Here is a 24,629-nt window from a genome sequence, read left to right as displayed (position 1 = left end):
TTAAGCGATATGGCAAACTACAGTATCATTATAAAGGTGAAGTTTATTTATAGCACCTATGTACAATTCATTTTTAAAAATTCTGATGCAATTTTTATAACTTAAAAACTATTTTCTAGGCAAAGTACACTACATTCGAGATAATATACTTTAAAAAACGCTCGCTATCCACTTTATCAAGACTAATGCGTCTACATTTTTTATGTCACGTTATGGGGAGGTCACGCAACGGTTTTAGCCAAGCGTTGTGTGACAATTCAAATACATCAATGAAGAAAGTGCGCCCTCTAGTAATTATTCTGGTATGGGATTGCCTTGAGTAAGTTATCAGCTAATAATGATGATGATGACAGCAATAATAAACCTGCTAGTGGCTCAATATCGCGGACTAAATTACTAATTAAAGAGTACACTCTTTTTTCTATATATAAGGACGGCTGATTTAGGGGCTGAAGCTGAATCTTCTTATAATTTATTTTTGTAGTTTGAGGCTGAAAACGTTATAATGTTCTTAAGTTACCTGTTATAGTATTTAAATAAATCAGTACGTACATGACTAGGAACACTGCAAACAGCAATATTTGCCGTAATGTGGACTATATAGACTATAGTAAACACCTGCATAACAGATCATGTGGATTAAGTTCCTCCAGGCTGAAATTCGTCATTTTAGACACCTGGGCCCGGTTGTTTCAAAGCTGATTAACGCTAATCCCCGATTAAAACTTAACCGAGGGATTGATCTCGCTTACTAAAAATGTTTCTAAAAGCTAGTTTGAAGCTAGCGGTATTGAAAAGTCTAAGTCAAAACTGAGGAACAAAAATCTTTTTGAAGAGTTTTCATTGATTAGTAATTAAGCTCGAATTAAACTTCACGTTAACCCAGGTTACCTTAATCGGGCTTTGAACAACTGGGCCCTATTATATAAGAACCTTACAATAAATATATGAAGACTTATGCAGGCTGACCTTGAAAAAAATAGGTTCTTAAATGTGGGTGTTTACTGTAATGTTTTACATTTTATATTACCTATTTTTACTCTACTCATTTTAAATGATAAAAATAAAGACTTTCCTTTCTTCACTGACCTGTTCTTAACATTTTGCTAAATTAGCCTCAACGTTCTTACAAAAAGGTTCTTATAACGAAAGAGTATTTGGGACATGAACGATGCACTCGGTCTCTACAAAAACGATCACCACCATTCCGCTTTCTGTTTCACTGCTCCATAATTCAGATATCCTAATAAATTATGTCCCTGTATTCCTATTGCAGAACATTCCATTCCAAAAAATACCAAAGAAACGCAATGCTTTGTAGGGTAGCTATTTTGTACAAATGTTTTATCCACAACATACAAAAAGGTCTTACAAAATGATATCAAAAACTATACACCACTTCAAGCCAGCTACAAGTGACAGTTTCCACTTGTTCCAATACAAAAAGGTTACTAAAATAATTGTTACATCAGCTTGTGTTAGGGAATAGTGGCTATTTACAGTCTGGGTTCTGCCTCTACCATAATGATCACAACTTATCAGACTACCTAACACTTTGCTTAGTTCCTAGGCCTCTCTCTGTCCTTCATCTCGGTCAATCCGTTTCGGGTCACGTGGCCCTAGCGAAAAAGCGTTTGTTGAAACGAATTGATCGTGAGGGCCTGGGAGAGAGCCGTACAGGGTCTAGGCAACCTAACACTCAGGAAAACAATTTTCAAAAACTGTTCATTTTTTTTTTGCAAAAGGAGAAAAATCGATGGAGCAACGCTAACTTGAATTGTAGCTCTGAAATTAAACATGCGAACGAAAACGTTGCATCTATGAATATTTCGTTTGAATGGACGATTTTGTCGAGGCTTTGTGACACCATGAAATTTAAAGAGAAATGATACTACAGACGTGTTTCTTTCTAGTCAGTTAATCCAGTTTCCGATCTCGATCAACGGTACTGTATACGACTAGATTGTATAAAAAGCTTCAATGCATACAGTACGGCCAACTAAGGTGCAATGATACAAGATCACTAAAAATCGACATCTGATCGAACTTGTCAGCCACAACATAAGTTTGGTCCTGATAATCGTTAAACGTCTCCGGGAGCTTTATTCGCACATGCATTTAGGGTACACCATGAAACAAGGCCTCTTAATTTACCCCCTTTCGAGGAAACGTTACTGGATGAGTGCTCCTAAAACGTAGCTCCAAGAATGGCGCACTTTTGGAGTTCAATAATCGCTCCGCTTAATCTTAGCGAAGAGACAGTGTGACTACAAAGAGGCCATATTGGTGTTAAATAATAATAATAATAATAATAATAATAATAATGATGATGATGATGATGATGATGATGATGATGATTAACTACAGTCCTATGCTTCCAATTTTGGCAAATAAGATCTACTTAAATGCAAGTACGTTCTACCGTAATAATAGGGACTTTACGCAAACACGACGCCGACGGCCACGAAAACGTCAATAAAGAAAAGGCTTAATGTGCTAAACAATGCTGTGCACGCGGCTTACGAATTTTGATGCATTTCGTCGCCATCTTCGGCCAAACGACAACGTAAAATGCCCAAATTCAAGGTTTTATAGAGAGCGTGGGCACATGACAGTAAATTTTCATTCTCTGTGCTAACTTGAAGAACGTTCTCACCAGTTCTGTTACTGGATAGTTCGGCCACATTGCTGTAGAAGTTGAACGAATTGGAATAAGCGCAAAGTAGTACAAGTAACATGAATTGTATTCTCAATTAACGTTTTCGTTGGCGTTGCCGTCGTGGTTGCGTAAAGTCCCCAATAAGCAATAAGTGCCACCACTCATGGTCAACGTGAGAAATCACCCCTTCTCATGCGTCTGCTTGTCCGAAGTTTAACGCCTCATACGTATCGTCTTCTCGTAACTCCAGTGACTCCGGCTGTGATCGGTTAAGTCTTCGGGGAGCTCTCGGGGGCAAGCAGGGCGGAACACTTTGCACGGATGGTATAGTCGCGTAAGTGGGATCCTCAAGGAAAGTTCCTCCATCTCTCCTGACCTCACCCCCAGCGCTGTAAAATGGATTTTCAAAAGAAGGCGGAACTTCATCACTTCTCAAAGGCCGCCTCTCCAGCTCTGCATTCGCCTTTTCACTGCTTCTTTGTCGTTTAAACTTCTTTGGTTGAGAAACATTGGAAGCACGAACCTTAACCGGCGCTCCTTTCATGTAGGTAGCCAGGTTGTTCTCAGCCAGGGTGATTTCATCCTCCTGGGGTTCATCCCTATTCAACCCCAGGGATACCCGCATTGGAGGGGCCCCTGTATAACACGGATTCATTGTTACCCCACAGGCGCCATCCCCCGGGGGTTTATCTCTACTCTCCACCCGGGCTACCTTCATTGGAGGGGACCTTGCATAACACAGGTTCACTGCTCCCTCAGGTGCGCCATCTTGAGGTTCCATGTAAGGATTTTCTTCCTTTTTTCGCGCTTTTTTCACCGCAATATCATCAGCTTCGGGCAAATTTACCGACTTTGCCCCATGCAGAGGATTGCTAGATCCCTCCACTTGGTCGCCGGCAGAATGATATATCGGGTTGTCCATCACCTGAACAGAACAGAAAGTACAATAATAAAGATGAATTCTTACAGCTCTCTTAAGCGCTCTACGGACCATGAAAGCATGAAAGCAGTCAATCGAGCATCAGGCACTGTAGCTAACCGTGACGTTATTGTAAAACTAACCGAAGCAGCAACTGAGAAAATCGCCACATCTTCGAAGAAGAATAGCTAGTTGAGTGCCGAAATTAGTTAAGCGTTTACATTGGTTTTGGCTTTATTACTTTCCGTGATTGGTTAAAAAGAATTAAAGCTCGCGCCATTTTCTCAACCAATTAGAAGTCAAACCGATACCAATCGTGAATTGCCAGCATGCACGCGTTTTCCCGCGCTTGACACCGGTTACATGTATTTGCTCCGAGTTCTGATTGGTTCACTGTGAAGGTTACGTCGGTTGTGATTGGTTAGAGTGGCTATATTGGCACTCAATTGCATGCAAATCACTCGTTAAAAACTGCATTAATGTTCAAAATTCTTCCTCCTAACTAACCTTGATGTCATTCCGTTTCATGACTGAGTTAGGATCTAAATTATGTCGTGCTAAGACATCCGAATCTTTCTTCAGTCTCTCGGCCCAGTCTCTGTTAGGTGTTGGCGTCACTACATCTCTGTTGTCACCGTAGAGTTGGTTGGAGAAATCTATTCCTTCCGCGCCGGCTTGGTAACTAACTTCTCCATGGTCGTGCTGTGAAGAAAACAACAACAACAACCAACCATTTATTGCCACACTTGCAACATGAACGATGGTTTAAATAATCGTCGTTTAAGATAGAGCTAGTGTACGATTTGAAATGAACAAATTCAGAGAACTTGCTACATTTTGTACACCTGCATCATGTGTGTTGGCAAAAGGCCATTTCCGAGTTGCTATGAACCTCATTACGAAAGAGAAGCTAAGTGCAAAGCTTTTCATATGAAAATTAGTCCTGTTTGCATATGAAAGAAAACTAATTTCCATAATAAACACTTTGCACTTAGCCTCGCTTTCATTATGAGTCGATCTTTTTTCTGAATTGTGCTATTCGCACTGTTCAAAATGGACCGCACACGAAATAATTCCGTCCTTTTTACGACAAATAAAAATTAAGGCAATAATGACGGAGCAATAAAATAAAATAATCATAGATCAGGGAAATACACCGCGCTCATATATTGTACAAACAAGAGCTGGTGCCCAACTACGAAGAAATGGGATCCATCTTAGACCAAACAATGCTTCCAACAACCTGGCAAACAACTTGTCTAACTACATTCCTCAAGGAAGTATGATTTTGCAACCTTCAAGCGCCAATCTACGAGAGTCCAGCTCAATAGATAATTCAGCAAACAACCCGTCGAGAAGCAATCCACAACCCTCAAGCGCCAATCCACAATGTTCCACTTTGGCAGAAATGAAGTCTTTTCTTGTGGACTCTGTTTACCTTTGCTACTTTGTACTTCCTCCGGTAGTAGAAGATAGCGCCAAAAAGAACAGCAACCAGGAGTATCACCACCACAACACCAATTCCCGCCATTGCACCAGAACCCAGGCCTTTTGACGCTGACTCGGTCGGTCCTCCAACGTTTTTATTTGGTCCTGCCTGGCCACAGGGCAACCCAACCAGCTGTAATATGTCACAGTTTTCTACGCAGCCGCGCGCGGTGTTAGCAAGCATTGCGCATGCTTCAGAAGCAAGAAGAGGGAGGTAGTTGTTGCTGGTGTTGAGCGCGGTGAGGATTAACAAAGTCTGGCCAGGTTGGATTGTCTGGTCGTCTCGGAGAATTTCAACGTAGAAGGAATTTGAAAGCGCTCGTCTCCTCCTGGCAGATGCTGCAAGGAAAAATGAGTAAGCGCTGATTTGTTAATACACTACTATTCAAAAACTCATTAATACTTCATAAGCCCATTGACCTATCAAATTGAAATGGTCGATAAAACATCACGTGCAGTGGTTTTAAACCCGATAAAACCTCCTCCTTGTTAGTATGCGGTGTTTAATGTTTTTCTTGTATGCTCATTTCCAACGTTCACAAAAGCATCATTATTATGACCTCTCTTGACACACGCTTTTCCAGGAATGTTTTTGAAGCCGTTCAAAAACCTCGCAGCACGTGCTTTATCGGGATTTAAAACCCGTCGGATGCGCCTCGTGGTTTTAAATTCCGATAAGACACTGCTGCTCGTGTTTTAAACATTACCTAATAATAATAATATTTATTTCTACCGCGCAAATTCAAACTTACGTTCAATTCAAATGCGCCTCACAATGTTGATAATTATTACAATGGCAAAATCATAAGATAAGATGACATACACGCAGGTGAAAATTGGCCTGACTAAAAAAATATATCTGTTAGTGTAACACTATCAGACTTTTATAAATCGCGCTGACTTTCGTCCGCTCTCATTTTCTTCGTCAAATTGGGACAAATTGTCCTCATTAATTGGTATGTGTAAATTAACCTTAAACCTACTTCAATTTCGCTTTACTATGCTCTTAAATTGCGTAAAAACTGCTGCCACGTTCTCAACCAATCAAACAAAACTAACAGTCTTTGGCGCGCGTATTCAGTTCCTGCGCCCAGCACCTGATACATGCATTGGCCTCGACTTGGTGCGTTTGCCTCGCAATGACCCAGGTTGATGACGGTGGTATTTGCTTTACATTACTCAGTTGAATCGCTCTGTATAACATTCTAATTACAAATTAAAAAAAAAAAACGTAAACATGTATGTTGTTGATACTGAGACGAACAGTTACCTAAACAGAATCCAACTCAATTAATTTCTAATTAATTGTTTAATTTAATTTCTATTTATTTCTATATAGTTTCTATTTAATCTTCCATCCGCAGATCAATATATGATGTTTCATATATTCATATTCATTTATTCATCCTTCACGGGTAAATTACGAACTCACAATATGACCAGCTCCCAGTTGGCTTGATAGCTCAGTTGGTAGAGCACTGCACCGCCATCGCAGAGGTCATGGGTTCGAATCCCGTTCAAGCCTGAATTTCTTTCAGGCTTTCTTTTCGCAACTGCTCAAATTGCGTATTAACTGCGAGGATCTTTCTTCTATTTAATTTTAGCTACGAGCTTTTTATTTAGATTCTGTTTAGGTTCTTCCTATCAGGATCAGGAAACAATATCTTCACTCGTATTATGCTGTTAATTTTCACCTGTGTTGCCATCAGCTACTTTTGTATCCAATATGGTCCCTATCTCTCGCTCCAATTCCCTTCTTCTCTGTTCAGATATCCCCGTCTCGCCCACAAGGATTGGAATCTGATATTGTTTCTCCAAACACCTGCAAAGGATACGTATACAGATTAATTTCATTCACGCTCAAAGTACCAGTTTTCTGTTGGTTGACATGTAGTTACACGCTGAAATACGAGCCGTAGGCTACTTCGAATACTCCAAAATTTCCAGGAATGTTTGTGAAACTAAAGAGAAACATTAATTCCACCCGGGGTTTCTTTCATAAAAACTAGAGCAACATTAAGTGTGTTTTGCGAACAGTAATGATGAATATTGAAGCCAAATTTCTACGAAATGTTTCTGAAACTATACAGAAACATTAATTCCACGTGTTTCTTTCAGAAAAAAACTAGTGCAAACTTTACTGTGTTTCACGAATAGTAAACGATGAATGTTGAAGATGGTTTAAAACTAAGAGCACTATAATTGAGGAACTGTAATCTAGCGTTATCAATTTACCTAATTGATTGAACTTGGCGTTCTAGTCATTTTAAATTTTGTAGCCGTTTTCTCTCAGAGATATTAGCGCTAATGTGAAACTCTTCAGTGCGAGTTGAAATAAGGTTGTTATTGTTGATCATGATGACGATGATGATGATGATGATGATGGCTTAGTAAGGTAATGATTTTCCTTGTCATTCGTTATGGACGGTGCCTACTTTTATTACTGCGCATACGTTCTGTGCATCTCGAGATACTCGGGTTCCCTATGGGTGGTGCCTACTAATACAGGGATATTTTTGCGCGGTTTAAAACTATGCAGAGAAAGGAGAACTTAGCAAGTGCTTTTGGTATCCAAAAAGAAATTGGGGATAACCATGCATTATTCAGAGATCATAAAGCTTCAATTTGGAAAAAAAAAAGGCGAACATTGCTTTGTATTTTACTGTTTTTAAAATTATTGTTGCTTCATTATCTCTAAAAAAATCTTGGTTACCCCCAATCTTCTTTTTGGATTTCAATAGCCCTTGCTAAAATCTGCTTTCCCCGCATAGTCATAAACCACACAAAAATACTTCCTTATTAGTAGGCACCGTCCTTAAATCCGGGCCATATTAGCGACGGAAAGTCGTAATGAACGGACAACTACAAAACGGAAAAATTCAACTATATGAAAGTCGTGAAAGACGCATTACAAGTCTCCAATGGCACCGTCCATTTCTCGTCTGAAATGTTGATAGTTGGGATGCATCTTGAGACGGTGTTCTCTAAAACAGATTTCCGTTTCTATCAGATTTCTCATCCTCTTATATAAATTTAGTATTGACATCACCACAGAAAGGTTACAAGTCTTTACCTAATTGCCGCATTAATAAACGTCACACACAAAGTGTCTGCAGCACAGTTCGCACATAGAGACGGCTGGCGCTCACACAATTTCCCTGAGAATCCACCAGCACAATTACAAGTGAAGGATGCGATCCCGTCTTGACACGATCCTCCATTCTAAAGGGTAAAAAACAAAACCAACACGTGAGAAATTTTGTCAAGTACAATCAACTCTCGCCTTGCGGTCATCTCGCTATTACGGACATCCCAATAACACAGGCAGCAGCTAAATCCCAGGCAAAAATAATTTACAGACGTTTGACTGAAATAAATAGGACTCTCGCTGTTAAGGACGCTTACTCGCGGTCCCGAGGGTGTCCGCGATAAAGGGAGTTGACTGAACTCTTTTTTAAACAGTCACATTGCAGTTACACTAAGCGCAAGGATGTTTTGTTTTTCTTGCTAGATTTAATATAGGTATCGTTTTACTTCAAGGCAATAACAAAACATATCGCAAGTCACATGACTTACCAAACATTCTACCCCTTGACATTCATTGACGTTTGTCTCACAATGGCGGCCAGTAAATCCCGGCATGCACTGGCAGCTGTAGCCGTCAATCACGTCTTGACAGCTGCCACCATTCTGGCAGAATGGACACCTACTGATGTCTGGACAGACACCTCTCCTGTCACAATCTGCAAAGTGGCCAAAAATATGATCGACTTGTAAGGACTCAACTGTACACGCAAGTTAGACTGCTTGCAGTCTGTTTCTCTCTTGAAATTTTCTTTTGCGGTTTAACCTTCCTAGGGAGAAGGGGGAGGGAGCAGAAAGGGTGATACTCGCCTAATACTCAGGCTAGTTATGGCTTGAAAAGAAGAACATAGAGCGAAAAATATAAGACGAGGAAGATTGGGACCAGAAGAGGTAGGGGCGCGCCCCAATCCCTTCTCGTTCAAACCCTTAGCTTTTGTGATCACCCTCGAACGCCAAGTAGAAAAGCGGGACTCTGCGAGCAGTCTACACACCGGTTGCCTATTTTTTAAAAGTTGCTAAAGAATGATCGTCAAGGTATGCTGCAACCCTGAGAAGAGCTATTGTTGGTAATAATTTTGCTTAAAATCACTTTTTTACATGCTTTCACCTTTTCTCGCGGATACCATAATGCTTGATATCGTCATTGAAATCCTTATGTGTGTCCATTCAAATGAAACTACATGTTCGTGTATTAAGCTGTGATTCCAGTGGCATTGTTTGTCATTCAAATCTAACAAGCTTACCTGCAACATGCACCTGTAGTGATTGTCCAATAAAGTGAAGTGGACGTCTGGTGTCGCGACAGCTGATCTGAATAGCCACGCTGCCATTAGTGTCAGCAAAGGCACTGTAATTTAATTTGACCCTTGTGCGAAGCCGGAACCGATCATCCAGTCGAAACAATGCAGTAACGTTCTTCTGCAGGTGAGGTAGAATCTGATTTTGTTCTGGATTCTTGATATTGCACACATAGTCAAAGTGTCTGCCACTCGCTTGACAGCAATGTTGCTTAGTGCAGGTTAATGATGGTGACGATGAGTCATCAATGATCATCTGACCCACCACAGTGTCTGCAGGTTGGTTTTCATGCACAGTGCGGGGATTTAAACAAATGTTTGATGAATGTGGTCTATCGTCTAGAAGAGAAACGACAATCTTTTCAATAAATGAGTTCTCATCATGACGACAGAAAATCACAAATGTCCAAAATATAGTCTATGAGAAAACTCTCTACCACACTCAAGCGAGCTTGCTCGCAGGCTATCCAAAGTGATAAACTACAGACCAATCAATCAATCAATCAATCAATCAATCAATCAATCAATCAATCAATCAATCAATCAATCAATCAGTTAATTACATTGTCTGAGCAATGACAGCCCAGACTTCCAAGTTATCCTCCAAAAGTATAATTTATTTCAAGTTTTAAGAAACATGTTACGGAAAAAAAAAGACAGACTAACAAGAAAGATGTAGTGGTTACAGTTTACAAGTTTTCATGTCACACGGCAATCATCATTAGTAAGTTTTAGGTTTAATTAAATGCAACAGTTTATTTTGTAGGCCAGTCAATTATCTAATTGAAGGGCAAAGAGCATAAACGTCTTACATGTATGTCTAATTTTAGGTCCATTTTCTTTGCTCAAAAGTGATGAATATTTGCATGTGGTCTTCAGTTTAGTTATAGATCTATCATCGTTGTGTTTTTTCCAGCTGGTTTCCAATTAGTTTTGGAGAAAAAGAAGGCCAAAATTTTTAGTCATCAAACGCAAAGAAAGAAGTGGAAAAAGTGGAAAATACACAGAGCGAAGTTCTTTGATTAAAATGAAATCGAATGCAAAATTCAGACACTTTTGAGCGAAAAGAAAAATCGACCTAAAAATTGGAAATAACACGTTTATGTTCTCAAGTCCTTCAATTGTTTTATCCTACATTTACTTATAGTCCTTTAAATCATCGCTATTGCCTAATGGCACATACTTATTAGGAACAAAGAAAGATCACGGGGGGGGGGGGGGGGGGGTTACTCACGAAAGTCTCCACCCCAAGATCCAAACACTTACCCTTTTCCATACGTAACCCTTTCATGTACCTTCCATATAAAATGGTACCCCTTTTACATTTCAGCAGTAGAAAACTGCACCTCTTTTTGGTTTGCCTGTTCAAGATATTTTCAAAGACCCTTTTAAATACCTAAATGACAGTTTTCCTTTCCCTTTTCCATACTTCAGCTCATGCAATCCCTACCATTTTATATTCCTCCAGCCTAAAAAAGATAACCCTTTTGGGTAGAGCCTTCCCTGTTTAGTCCAGCATAGGGAAAACCTCCCCCCCCCCCCTCCACCATGAAGGAAAAGAGGTTTCCAACTCACCCACAACTGTCACATAGAAGGATTCTGTCAACGTATTTGACGAACTGTCTCTACTAATGATTGTTACTGGAATCAAAACTTCGTTAGAACTTGACACTTGAAAATCCAACCCTTCCCTAATTCCTGCCACGACAAGTTTGTTTCCATCAATACGAAATGGATGTTCAGCTGCATCTACAAGCTCATATGAAAATGTTTCCCCAGGATTCTGTGAAATTGTTATCAAGGTGCCGACCACTGCACCGTCGTCTGCTCTAATGGACACGCTACTTGGTTCAAGAAGAATCCCATATGACTGATGGTGATCTGTCAAAAAAATAGAAAAGAAAAGGAAATTTGAAATTTAATTATGATAAGAACACAAAGTTAAATAAATAAATATTTTATAGTGTTTTTTCTTCTGATCCACAAACAGGGTTGCCACTTATCAAAATATTAAAAATTCCCTGACTTTTCACTGACAACAGAAAACAAATTATTTCCCAATAAAGCCAGCAATAAAGTTACAGAAATCAATTTCTTTGTAGCTGCCTTTTGAAACAAGGAAAGAGTTTCCCAAATCAAGTGACTTCGCTAAAATAAAATTCACTGACTTTATGGTTGAATTTAGTATTCCCCTGATTCAATACAGAACTCCCTCAACATTCCCTGACCTTGAAAAAAATTTGTTTTTCCCTGACTTCATATGACCTTTCCCTGGCCATTGCAATGCCGACAAACAGCTCAGGGGAAATTATTCTTGTTTGGTTTTGGCCTTAGAATGTTGTAGCCCATGGCACATGACAAAGAACTTCCCGTCAGGTGACGCAACATACAAAAACAATCTATTTAGCCACAGAAACCAGCAATGATTAATGTTTGTTGATACTCAGTGCAAAGAGCATACAAAAAGAGAGCTACATGGAGCTGGTGTTGGAGATAGCAGGAAGCTGTATGCTCTGAAGGCACTTTTCATATTATTTATAATAACTATTTTTCTTTTAAGAAATTGAGTCACATATAGCAACAAGTTGGCTATGAGTTAATGTCAAAGGAACAGAGGAAAAGCAAAAAAAGACAAAAAAGTACAATTGTCCAGCATGCATTTGATCTAATTTTCAGCTGAATGCATGCTTACACATGGTTAAATTGGTGATAATGATTTATAAATTATTGTGTTAATTATACCTTGAATAGTGAACCAATCAGATTGCTGCAAACTTCACTATCATGACTGTAAGTCGGGTATATTATAAATATTAACTGTTTTGTTGATTGCATTTAGTTATATAACAGTCCTGTGTTTTTCCAGTCCATACCTGATACAATGATAGTGCAATTGAAGATGGCAGACTGGCGTCTACTGATGGTGTATTGATATCCCTTGGATGAGAAACTTGCAACAATGACCCCATCATCCTTAACTTCCACTCCTATTGTGATGTTTTGAGCCTGGGATATCCCCTACAGAAATAAGAAATATTTTACAGACAGGTTCAATCATTGAACAAACAACAATACTTGGATAACTGATGATAAATCCACCTTTTTGGTATTTTATTGGTTGCAAAAAGGGCTATTTTGAGCTATCAACAAACCCGACAAAGTCAGGTAGCGTGACGTGGAGGGAAAATATTCTCATTTCCCCGTATACATTCTCATTATCTGGAATGATTGACATTACAGACTGTAGCTAAAAACAGAAACCTAAATGCCTTCCCTCCCTGATGGAATTATTATAGTAGTCTGACTTTCACTAGGTTTCCGTACAACTGTTCACAGCCATTTAATATACAACTGGTTGGAGAAAGCTGACAATGTGGAGAAAATTTCCTTCAAAATACCGACAACAACACAACATGATGCAGTTAGAATTTCCAGCCTCGAACCAACAACCTGCCAATCTGCCGATTTCAATTTCATTTGACTTCTCGCTGCGCGCAGTGCTTGACATTTGCATATCATAACACACATTTTGCTCAAAAGCCAGTCTCACCAATGAAGGGACAGTAGTCCAAAAACATCTGAGCTTCCTCCGCAAATTTCAGTGCCCAAAGAAACAACAACTTTGAACATAACCCACCAATCTGCCTATGTCAAAAGTCCAGTTGCTACATTGTCAATAATTTGCAATTTATTGCATTCACCAGTAGACAAGGAAACCCAATTTTACCAACTGCAATTTATGAGAACACCTACCTCACTTTTGTAAAGACTGTTCCCTTTAATTCTGAAAGGCCAGGAGTTTTGCTCCGGACTCATAGAATATGACAGTGCTTGTTTATTCTTGATAACCACTGTCTTATTAGATGGATCACCATTAATCGCATTTTCATTATCAGGATCTCTGCCATTCAAATCTGCAATGACAGCACCAATTGATGTCTTCATGCCCATTATGATGGGTGAATTACACAGTCCCGATGGAGCCTCATTCACATCTGAAAATTAAAAAAAAAATCTCTCAGAGAGTCTGTCAAGATTTTGTAACAGAATTAGATTTTTATGAATTGGGCAATTACCTTTAAGAAAACAACTATCTATTCTAATTCTAGAGTATTATAGTTTACTGGAGTTTGTGAGGGTATGTCAATTATTGATATTGTTTTGATGAATATTTCTCAGCTGTGACTATTTCATCATTGCAGAGTAAGGATGCAAAACTAATCCTAGCTAGACCACCAGAGTTTTCTTTAGCTTGTGAGACTTTGGATTCAGTTAAAACTTACCACTATAAGGGAGCCCTGTGCATGGTTGCATCCAGCATGCTTACAAATTGGTCAATAAATAACTAAACTGAGCTAGACAGTAATCTTTCCATTATGAGTGGCCATGCACAACTTAAACTATAATAATTGTACTCATTGTAACAATGATATCAGGATCCTTCCATAATACAGAAATAAGGGTCACTAATTATTACTGTCATCCCTTTTAATAAAAATTATTGTAATTATTGATCCCTTAAACCCTTTAAGCCTTTACAGTGATCAGCATTCAAATTTCTCCTTGTAATGTCAATGCTTATTCAAATCCCGAGGTCATGAGAATTGAGGATATGACCACTTAGGTGAATTTTCTTGATACTTTAATAGCTTCTCCAAAGTACATTTATAAGACAAGTATGGGGACAACACAGGAGAATTTGTTCTTTGATATTAGGGGTTAAAGCATTAACTAATAAAGAAGGACAGATGTTAACTTTAAAGCTTGGTAATAAAGTTAGTGAGATGTAATGTTCCTTGTTCTGCTGGAGTCTGCTTACCTTGAACAGTGATGGTAAATAACTGTGATTTGGCCAACCTGCCATCACTGCAGTTGATCACAATATCCACACTGTGCTGTGCTTCAAAATTCAAAGCATTCAACGTTTTGAGTTTTAAAGCATCGTCTATGGTGAAGAAATGGCTTGGAATAAGTTGCTCAGTGCTTGATGCAGCGTCAACAATCAGTTTATGCACAGTACAGGTATGCTGTTGTCCAATGTCAGGATCAGAAACAGTCACTTGACCCACCACCGTGTCAGCAACATTCTCAGGAACAGAGGTAACACTCAGTTTGACTGCTGACGGAGGTTCATTCACATCTGGAAAAAATGCAAACAAGTGACAGAAATGAATACAACCCACTCAACCTGTACAACTAGCTTATGCTAGTCAGAATGAATTAAGCAGCTGCTTCTTCCATTGTACAGTTAACAATTTTTTATAAAATATTATTCCACAAGTGCACGTCGGATGCAAGATGATAGATAGCCTAATTATGAGGCACACAGCACTATGTTGGCTATAATCATCTTGTGTCCAACAAGCGTGAATAGAATAATAATTATTCCATTTGCGCTTATTGGACAATTATTGTTTTATTGAAAACAACCAAGAAAAATCACTAAATCTTGCTGACTTAGAGATATTTTCTTTTCCCCGTGACACAAACTCTTATCAATTTCGTGGGGCACGGTATTATGGCTCATATACCATGGCCCCTGACCTAATCAAAACTCTGGAACTGCATTATCCCTGCAATGAGTCAGTTCTTAATGTTCAATTGTGTATAATTCTTGTGTGTACAATTTAAGTCCTGTTAGTGCACAATGCTTAATACATGTACTTATACCCATGGACTGCATTAATCACAAATTATGGGGATATTAACTTGGACCTAAAGTACTGCAGCAGTTACCAATTGACACAAAAGATTCTGGCTGTACATGAAAGCTACTCTTTTATTTCACCTGCTTGCTCATAGGATGGAGGATAGGTGCCATAAAAACGTGTCCTGCAACAAGAAGCTTAAAGCACAAGCCTTTTGCAACTTCAGAAGTAACCATGGGAACCCAGGTCAAAGATTTATCCCAAGCACCAGTCAGCACTGATTTCTTAGTAAAAATACATGTATACATTTAAATTTCAAGCCCTGCAGTCGGCGATGAAATGATGCAGATTATGAAGGGGCAACAACAAGGGAGAAGTTGAATTAAGTCACCAAAATCCTCAGCAAGCCTGGAACAAGAAATGCAAGTTCTACAAAGTACACAATGCAGACTACATCAGGACATTAGTAATCAGCACATGCACAAGTTCCAAGTTAATGGGTCCTTTGCAACTAATGGTCACATGGTACAAAAAAACACCTTGCTGGAGAGCAAGCCATGCGCTTGGACATCCAAAACAAAGTGACTTGAATCCAGTCAAATTTGAATTTTCTTTGTTTTGGATGCCCCAGTGTGTAGCTTGCTCTCTAGCAAGGTGATTTTTTGTACCATATGACCATTAGCTGCAAAGGGCCCATTAGCTATCACTGTATTATTATGTTGAAATCTGATTTTACACTTACTTTTAACACTGATATAAAAGGTCTTCCAAATGAACATGCCATGTTCATCAGAGCAGTTTAATGTTATACTGAACTGATGAGGTGGTGTCAATGACTCATAATCTGTAACACGTGGTCCCACAACCAGATTTGTGCCAATAACCTTGACACGATCACCAGCACTATCCAAGAGAGTACACGACGGAAGGTTGCTATCCTGATCGTGAAGGACAATTGGACTGATGAGCACTCGTTCAGCGCTGTTTTCCATCATGTATGGTGTGGAAAGTGTTAGATTGTTGGGTGGATCATTCACGTCTGTTAAAAACAGAAACAAATATAAATTAAGTAGTTCAAACAACTGCCAAAATGTTAAAGCTGATTTAGACGGTACAACTTTTGCTTACGACTGTCGCATGCGATTTCTAGAGCGCGCGCTGCTCGCGTCATGCAAAAAATCGCACACAACTCTCGTCATTCAACATTGCCTGTACCTACGATTGTCGTAGGATTTGAAAACATGTTTTAAGATCCTACGACATATTTTATGACGTACATGACAGTCATAAGCAAGTTGTAGGTTTGATTAACATGAAACAATTATTCATGTCATAGGCCTGTCGTAAGCTTGTCGTACGCGACAAAGTCGTACTGTGTAAATTGCCCTTTAGGGAGTGAGCTACAGCTACATTGTATAGTTCCATGACTAGAATGAGTCAGACAACTTTAAATCTAGTGGCATACATGTTTTGGGAGCAGTTAATATGGCCACAATGTTATGCATCTTTTACACAGTCTGTTAGAGAACAAAAAAAGTTGTCTAACTCAAATCAATTTCATTCTAGCTATAATAATTGTGTTTTCTATTTCCATACAGAAAGCATATTCCATACACAATGAAATAATCATGGAGTACTTTTTAATTACTAACTCACCATTGATAATTATCTTGAATGTCTTTTGTGTGAACAGTCCTCCCTTGTCCGTAGCTCTGATGACAACTAAACGTGTAGGGTTTGTTTCGTGATCCAGAGGGCCGTTCACTAACAGCGTTCTGTTATCATTTCCTCCAATACTGAATGGTGCATTGACAGGACCCAAAGCCATGATACTGTAGGTGTGCACATCACCTGGTCCATCAAGGTCATCTGATGAAAGAATACCCACAGGGGTACCACGGGGAGAGTTCTCATCTACTGCTGTGTTAGATAACGTCAGGTTTACAGGTGGCTCATTGACATCTAAAGAAGAAACCATAAGCTTTAAGTACCTGTAGGCTACAGGGCTAATGTTTGATAAGCTGCCAGTCGAGTTAAATTAAATTAATATTTTGTTTATAGACACTTGAAGCAAATTAAACTAATGTTCCAAAATTGCCGTTACTTTCAAAACAGAAAACTCACTAGTTAATAATTTATTATTACTGACAGTAATGTTGTTTTATTATTGAAGGGCATAACCATTGCCGGAAAAAGGGCAGTGATGATTTGGCCTCAGAATTCAAATTTCTCCAAAGACACTAGAACGTAGTTCCAATTATTTTATTTTAAGATTCAAAGGCTCAAATTTGACAAATTGGCTCATGACTTTACCCTAAAAGCTGAACCAATCAAACCACTGCAATTCTGTGTATCAAGAGATTTCTGTTCTTCTTTGCTTTTAATTAATAAAGCCAAACAAAAGAAATTATCAACTACTAACAGTGTATGCCTCAGATCACCCTTTGCTTTTGTCTTTCAAGTTTTTGGCAAAACTGATTCATTAAATTTAAGCCTTGAGATCACAAAATAAATATGGAACTATGATCTTTCTAACATAATAACCAGTCTGCACATCAAAGAAGAGTAAAGTTGGAGAATTAACCCAAATAGTCATTTAATTGTGCCCTTTTCCAACGAGCCTTTCATAAATTTGATAGAATACCAGAATTAACGCACACATTGTGTTGCCGCACGAATTATGTACCCTTTAAGCTTTAAAAGTTTATGTGCCAGAGGTACAGGTGTATGTGGTTGTCTTGATGAATTAGTTATTTTGTTCGTAGTAAATAAAATAAATTTATTTACTGATTTGTCATATAATAAATTAGTAAAAGTGAATTTACCTTTAACCAGTATAAAAAAGTCACTTGACAACGAAAGGGGTGGATGTCCACTGTCTGTGCAGGTGACTGTGAACGTGAGGTTCTTCATTTGTTCATAATTGATTTGTTGAGCTCCTTTGACCTTCAACACCAGTCCAGTACTGATGATAAAGTAGCGTTCATCGCTTGGTCGACTGATGTCAAATTCACATCTGTGGGTTTGATGAAAGGGGGACTTGGCATTATCTGGATCAGCCACCTACATGCGTAAACAACAAAAATTGTTCACAATTTAACTAAACTAAAGCCTGCAAATAGAACCTTTTAATAGGTGTTATGTGTTATGCCGGTGATCAAAATAATAAATTAAAGCTATTAATTATGTATTTCAGTAAATAACATAAATAGCCTGTTTTTCCTTAGCCTGCGAACACAGACGTATTTCCGGCTGTTGCTTCTCTCCATTGGCGGAGAGAAGCGACAGCCGGAAATACGTCTGCGTTCGCTGGCTAGTTTTTCCTCAATTTGCCTAATTACAGTCAATCCACATCACGCATGACCAGTATTTTTGAAATTTGAAGAGAGTTTTGAAATTTACACGTCAGTTTTGAACATCGCCAACAAGATTTCAGAGTTCCCATAGAAATTTCCCTAGTTTATTGACGGTGTAAAGCTAAAGACTTTTCCTTTACATTACACAGCATTAAGTATTTCAAGAGTAACAATTGTTTCCTTAAGTATTTTCAATCTTATTTCCCGATAATTCGTCTTTTTCGGAAAGATTTCCAGAGAAATGTCAACATTCCATTCAAATGCCGGACATTACAATTCGAATGTTCGTTTCATTCTTGGAAATACTGGTCACAAGTGACGTGGATTGACTGTAATTAAAATGACAACCTAGCTCTCATTGGATTTCAAACTGAATTGGAATTAACTATATAGACAATGTTGACTTCATTGGATTGAAAAAGAGAACTGTTTTACTTAGAAAAAATCTCTTTAGAGCTATGTGGTTAAGAAGAAAGTTTCAACCATTTTAAAATTGGCCCACTTGGCAAACATGCTCAGTAACACTGTTATTTCTTTATAACAATTTCCTAAGTGCATTTTTGAACGATGAATTAAACAGTCTTCAATTGACGGTCAGTTTTTTCTTTGTTACTGTACATTCTAGTTGCAACAACCGTAAAATTATGTTCTCACTCACCACAAACTGACCAACAACGGATCCAGCAACAGCATTTTCAAACACAGAGTGTGACCCTGTCAGGGTGATGGCTGTTGGAGGCTCATTGTCATTTATGATTTCAATGTTGAACTGTTTAAATGACTGAGTATGGGAGTCATGAGCTCGAACATTTAACCTGTACCATGCTTTTGTTTCGTAGTCCAGAGGTGCTCTCACTGTAAGATTAACCTTGCAGTCATATTTATATCCAGGACCCTGGCATCGAGTGTTGTCAAGGTCAAATCTGTTCAGCGTGTCTACATCTGAGCGGCTGATATCATACGAGACATCGTCGCCATCCGTCTCTGTTACAACAAGCTGCCCAACAACAGTGCCGACCTTGGCTGTTTCATGAACAGTGTCACCAATCAGACGAAGTGAAGCAGGAGCATCATTAACATTCACAACAGTTATGATAAAGCTTTTTGTTGTTTCTCGCACAGGGTTTCCATGATCGGAACACCGGACGGTTATATTGTGAAGTTTCTGAGCCTCACCAGCCAAACTCAAAGCAACAGTGATCTTGTTCACATTGATTGCAAATCTGCCACGATCATCATCAATTAATTCCCACCTAAAGTTTGAATGAGGTTTGGTGTTTGGTGGGTCATCTCCATCAATAGCAGTCAACTCTCCAATTGTCATACCGACGCTAGCATTTTCGTACACAATCGCATTCGACAATTCAACTTGTTCGGGGGGATCATTGACATCCATGATTGTAATTTGAAATGTCCTTTCCAACCACATAGGAGGAACACCATCATCAGTTGATCTTACAGTTACTGATAACTTTCCACTGTTCAAGGAGATGTTTCCGTTTAGCCTTGGATTATCCCACACATTGATTAATTTATTCCCTTGAGCTACCACAAGCGAGCTTGGCTTTTGCACTGTGTACATGAAGGTCTGTCCTGTTTGTGCATCTTGGGAGCTTAGAGTCCCAATAACAGTATTTATAGCTGTATGTTCGACAAGAATAGAACCATTCAGTTTCAAGTCCGTAGGAGGGTCATTTGATCGGCGACAGAAGTACTGCTTAAGTTGACTATCCAGTACATCCCAGACATCTACAGATTGAACATGACTTGTTTTTCGGCAGGTTATAGAAGACATCACTGATAAGAAATCAACAGCAGTGTAATTTTTACCAAACGGTACATTTGGCTGAGCAGTAATCTTGGCTAATGTGTACTCCAATGGACAGCTTAAGGAACACTGTTCGTCATAAGCTGTCCCTGACGGGCAAGTAGCTGTCACCTGAGCACAGACTGATGAAATGTGATCCATGTAGGAATTTGGTGGACATGCCCTGAACTGAGGAACTGGACTACCACAATCAAATTTCTGGCAGGTACGGGAATTACTGGTCAGGTAATGACCAGTGGGACACGCGCAGGAGTATGAACCAACGGTGTTTTTACAGATGTGACTACAAGGTGATGGAGTTGAGGTGCATTCATCAACATCATGACAGTTGCTGCCTGCAATAAGGAATGTGTCAAATTATTGTCTTTAAAATATACCTTTCAATAAGATGCAGACATTGAAGTTGAAAATTAAACCAACTGTTATGCTTTTCACTGCCGTCAATCATTGCAGCGGACCTCTTAGAAAACAAAAATGTTTGGCTCAACGGGGTCAAAATGTCATGTTCATCATGTGCTGTGATAAGCAGATTTCAATCCACTTTGCCAGTTTCTGTATTTTTGTTGGCAGTCACCGTAATTATGATTGATGGCAGTAAAACGCGCAATTCGTTAGTTGGGGTTGAAGTTCAGATTCCATTATGTTATTGAAAGGTGCAGTAAGTTAAGTATTAAAAGAATTTAAAAAACACCCTCTGCATTTGAATGTTAATTAGTAACATGCAATAATTGTATCTTGTTGGTCATGAAAAGTGGTCAGTACATTTAACTTCAACAGCATATATATCTACAGTATGATTACATATATCCAAAAAGAAAATCTGGGGTACCGGTAACCTTGCATTTTTCAAAGATAATAAAGCTTTAATTTGGAACAAATGCCATACATTGCTTTGTATTGTACTTTTTTTAGAATAATAATTTTATCGTTGCTTCATTATCTCTAAAAAATGCACGGGCACCCCCAATTTTCTTTTAGGATTTCAATAGCCCTTGCTGTAAGATCTACAGTGTACTTTCCCTGCATAGTCAAAAACAACACAAAAATACTTCCTCATCAGTAGGCACCATCCTTAACTGTAATCTATGTACCTTTCCTGCACAATAATAATAATTATTATTAATAATTGTTGCATTCGGCTAAGAGACAAAAGAACTCTCCAACTGGCCGAGGAGTTGACCTCGAGGCATCTGAGAAACAACTTTTAATTGGCTAGTGGCCAGAGCGGGACTTGAACCTGGGACCACCAGATTTAAAGTCTGGCGCCCTAACAACTTGGCCAGGCTGACTCTGCAAGATTTAAATAACTGAAAGACTTGTTCTTTGACTTTTCTCAAATTTAAAAATATTCCCAGCAATTTTCCTGGTAATTTCAGCTAGCTAGCTATGCTATAGAGTGTTTTCACATGACGTCACAACGGTCATATTGGTGTCCCAAAACAAAGAAATGGCGGCCATGTTGGTGTCCCAAACTAAACCTCTGGGAATCGAACTCTATTTTTATGCAAATACTTTCTTTTGTTTCAGTAAACCAATATGGCCAGTAGTCACATGAATGAAAACACTCTATATGCATTCTTGCCCTATTCCAGAACATCCCCATCGAATGCATGCAAGTTGTTACAAGTTCAGTCAGTACCTGATTGTACGTAGCCTGCATAGCAGGAACAATGTCCATTAGCATTGTTACAAACTTGGTCACATCCACCATTGATTGATCCACATGCATCTGATTCACTGAAATGATGATATGGACAGTCACCACCCCACATGGGTAAGCTCACAATCGTGCGGGTTCTTGTCCTGGTACCAATATGGCACTTCTGAGAGCAGCCACTCCATGATGTCCAATCTAAGAAGAAACAGCCATTCATTATATACTAAAAGGCTGGGTTTCCTATTTAAAAATAAAGTAGCTGAGAGTAGAGATACATGTACATATTGCATGATAATAATAGCATAATAGATGAAAAGTAGTGATTCATGAGAAATGGAAGGAGATTTTGAAATGGGTATAGATTTTAACCAAAGGTCCAAAGGTTTGAGACAGATGTGGCTTTTACTGACCAGATTTGAAAATGGGTAGGAATGTCACTGAACAGGTCTGAAAAAAGGGCATTAGAAAATTGTGAAATAGGCAGAGTTTGGAGAACCAGGCAGTAAAAATCAAACAAAAATCACTCCCGGAATACTTCGTATTTTAAAATTAGACACCCTTGGAAAAGGAAACATTCGGCAAATGCAAAGCGCGAAATTGTCCTAATATAACTCTCATTTTTAATCGAATGTATGCCAACTTCGACCATCGAACCTAATCAAACTCAATCAAAGTTCGACTGGATTCGATTGCTCCAATTTTTCTGCGAGAGTTCGATTATTAAATGAAGCGTTCGATCGCGATTTGGTTCGAGTAGTTTCGTCGGGGAAGTTGGTATATGCATTAATATAATGACGGAAAATAGCACTGGATCAAGGAGGGTAAAAAGAAAAAAAAAAAGAAACAAAGTACCTTATAATCACAAAAGATGAAGAGAACTGATTGAAAATTAAGGATACACACACGAACTACGGAGCCGCTCGCATGAGCCACGCAGCCGCATTTGTAACTTGACCCTACTCTGTTTTGAGGTCACGATATGACCGCTGATGCACTTGAATGTGACGACTTGTCGTAAGACCTCATAATTATATAAATGATGACAATTTTAGACATATAAAAAAAATTGTAATGAGGAAGTACATCTTTAATCGCTATGGCTACCAGAAGACAGTTGTCATCTTACTTTAATTAAAAAAAACCAGATGACTCAGGTCTCAAGAAATAGTCAAACCAGCACAATATTTTCACTCGCACTTGTACCATAATAAGCTCAAATTATGCTTAATTCAAAAGCAAATTACACATAACATCACTTTTTAAACTAAAAGTCTAGTAAATTAGTAAATTAAGCTTACCCTGCGGCTTTTGAAAAGTAACTGTACTTCCTCGACGAGTAGTGCGCGAAACGCTAAAACTACTCTTAACAAAACAAAACAACTAACGCTTTGCACCCCACGAGAATCAACTTTATACCACAGCAGTTTGATTTCGAAATAAAATCCTTCCTAAACACCAGGAAAAAACAAATTCCTACCGCTAACAGTGCAGGGTTGCGGAGGAGGCGGGACAAATCGCCTTCGTCGTCTTCTTCTCCAACCGTCAACTTCGTCTTCGCCGAGCAACACTAACAACGCAACAAACAATATTGTGACAGTTCGCAGCCCCATTTGTGTTCCCACAAACCGTAAAAAGAGATAAAAATGTCAGTTTTGCTTGCTTGATCCGCCGGAAAGAGCAAGAAAATAAGCCTTAGCTTTTTCAGGGCAAAGCGTTGCTCTTCGAGCAACGAAGATTCAACTGATGAATCATTGATATTCGATATCGTGTTGTTTTGACCCGCTTTTGTTCGCTATCATCCATCCAGTGTATAAAAACTGCATACAGTATGGGCCCATTTGACGTCACCGTGACTGAATATATTAGGTTCTGATGTGGAACTCGCAAGCAGTTGACATCCCACGCAGTAAAACACAGAAAAACAAAAATCGCTATGGTAAAGACTGAAATAATCCGTCGATCAAGTTGTAAGCCGTCTGATGCTTGGTACCGTACGTGCAGATTTATGAATGGAGTTTCTCATTCCCAGGTCATTCTCTCTTGTCATATTTTTCGCGCGCTCCATCGGAATGTAATCGGGAATGTATCACCAGATCGGAGGAAGATAAGAAAGAAACAAAGAACCCACAGGGTATTTATATTGTACCAACAGAAAACGCACAAAATTGATCGTAAATGAAAATAAACAAGAGATATAATTTTAATTATTGCTCCGAAACCACTTCTAAAGTTAGCACAGAAACGTGCCTGGGCAAAGCCCTTCTAGACACTGGCAATTATCATATCTATTTGTGTCATTTCAGATCAATTCAGAGAATTGGATTATCTGTTTGAAGTTTGTTCGTATCCGATGTGTTTTTTGATGCAAAAGAATTATGAAACTTGATGGGACACCCAAATAAACTGAATCGGACAGACAAAAACACATAACTCTGCTGGTCTGAGCCGAGCCATTGCGTGATACATTCAAGCAAAGTACTTCAAATATTATATCGGTCTGTGCCCTTTAATTGACATATTTGTGAAAGACAATACAGAGGGGAGATCATGGCACAGACTGATTATTTTTGCTACCTGGTGCTCGATGGCGATTTTGATTTTTCCGTCTGTGCGAAAATCAACCCGACATGCAATGCCTTTTGGGTGAGTATGGGGCTTTTCGCCGCGGAAAGTTTTAGGAAACGAAATTTGT

General features: G+C 38.9%; 1 protein-coding gene and 1 non-coding gene across 3 annotated transcripts; one reads left to right on the top strand and one right to left on the bottom strand.

The window, feature by feature from the left end:
* Positions 1 to 25: 25 nt before the first annotated feature.
* Positions 26 to 23,914, bottom strand: LOC146474408 (uncharacterized). Of its 2 annotated transcripts, none has more exons than XM_085116998.1 (17): positions 23,415 to 23,914; positions 21,920 to 22,132; positions 19,111 to 20,615; positions 17,922 to 18,159; positions 16,753 to 17,058; positions 15,839 to 16,135; positions 14,268 to 14,588; positions 13,202 to 13,443; positions 12,322 to 12,466; positions 11,024 to 11,329; positions 9,395 to 9,787; positions 8,643 to 8,809; positions 8,140 to 8,288; positions 6,761 to 6,888; positions 5,017 to 5,405; positions 4,086 to 4,280; positions 26 to 3,584 (listed from the first exon to the last, which is right to left on the bottom strand). In XM_085116998.1, exons 1-17 carry the CDS (start codon positions 23,545 to 23,547, stop codon positions 2,850 to 2,852), a joined length of 5,862 nt encoding a protein of 1,953 aa, XP_084973124.1. In that variant the 5' UTR covers positions 23,548 to 23,914; the 3' UTR covers positions 26 to 2,849. The 2 variants fall into 2 exon arrangements, with proteins under 2 accessions (XP_084973124.1, XP_084973125.1); XM_085116999.1 differs by lacking the exon at positions 23,415 to 23,914 and adding an exon at positions 22,790 to 22,894.
* On the top strand, positions 6,519 to 6,591 carry Trnag-gcc (transfer RNA glycine (anticodon GCC)). The gene has a single exon. It is a non-coding gene; the product is annotated as a tRNA-Gly (tRNA).
* Positions 23,915 to 24,629: the final 715 nt, after the last annotated feature.

This window comes from Pavona decussata, unplaced genomic scaffold, assembly GCF_977016875.1.
Source record: "Pavona decussata unplaced genomic scaffold, jaPavDecu1.1 SCAFFOLD_89, whole genome shotgun sequence".
NCBI classification, from domain to species: Eukaryota; Metazoa; Cnidaria; class Anthozoa; order Scleractinia; family Agariciidae; genus Pavona; species Pavona decussata.
Note: the sequence above shows the minus strand (reverse complement) of the source record. Positions and strands in the feature narration are given on the sequence as shown.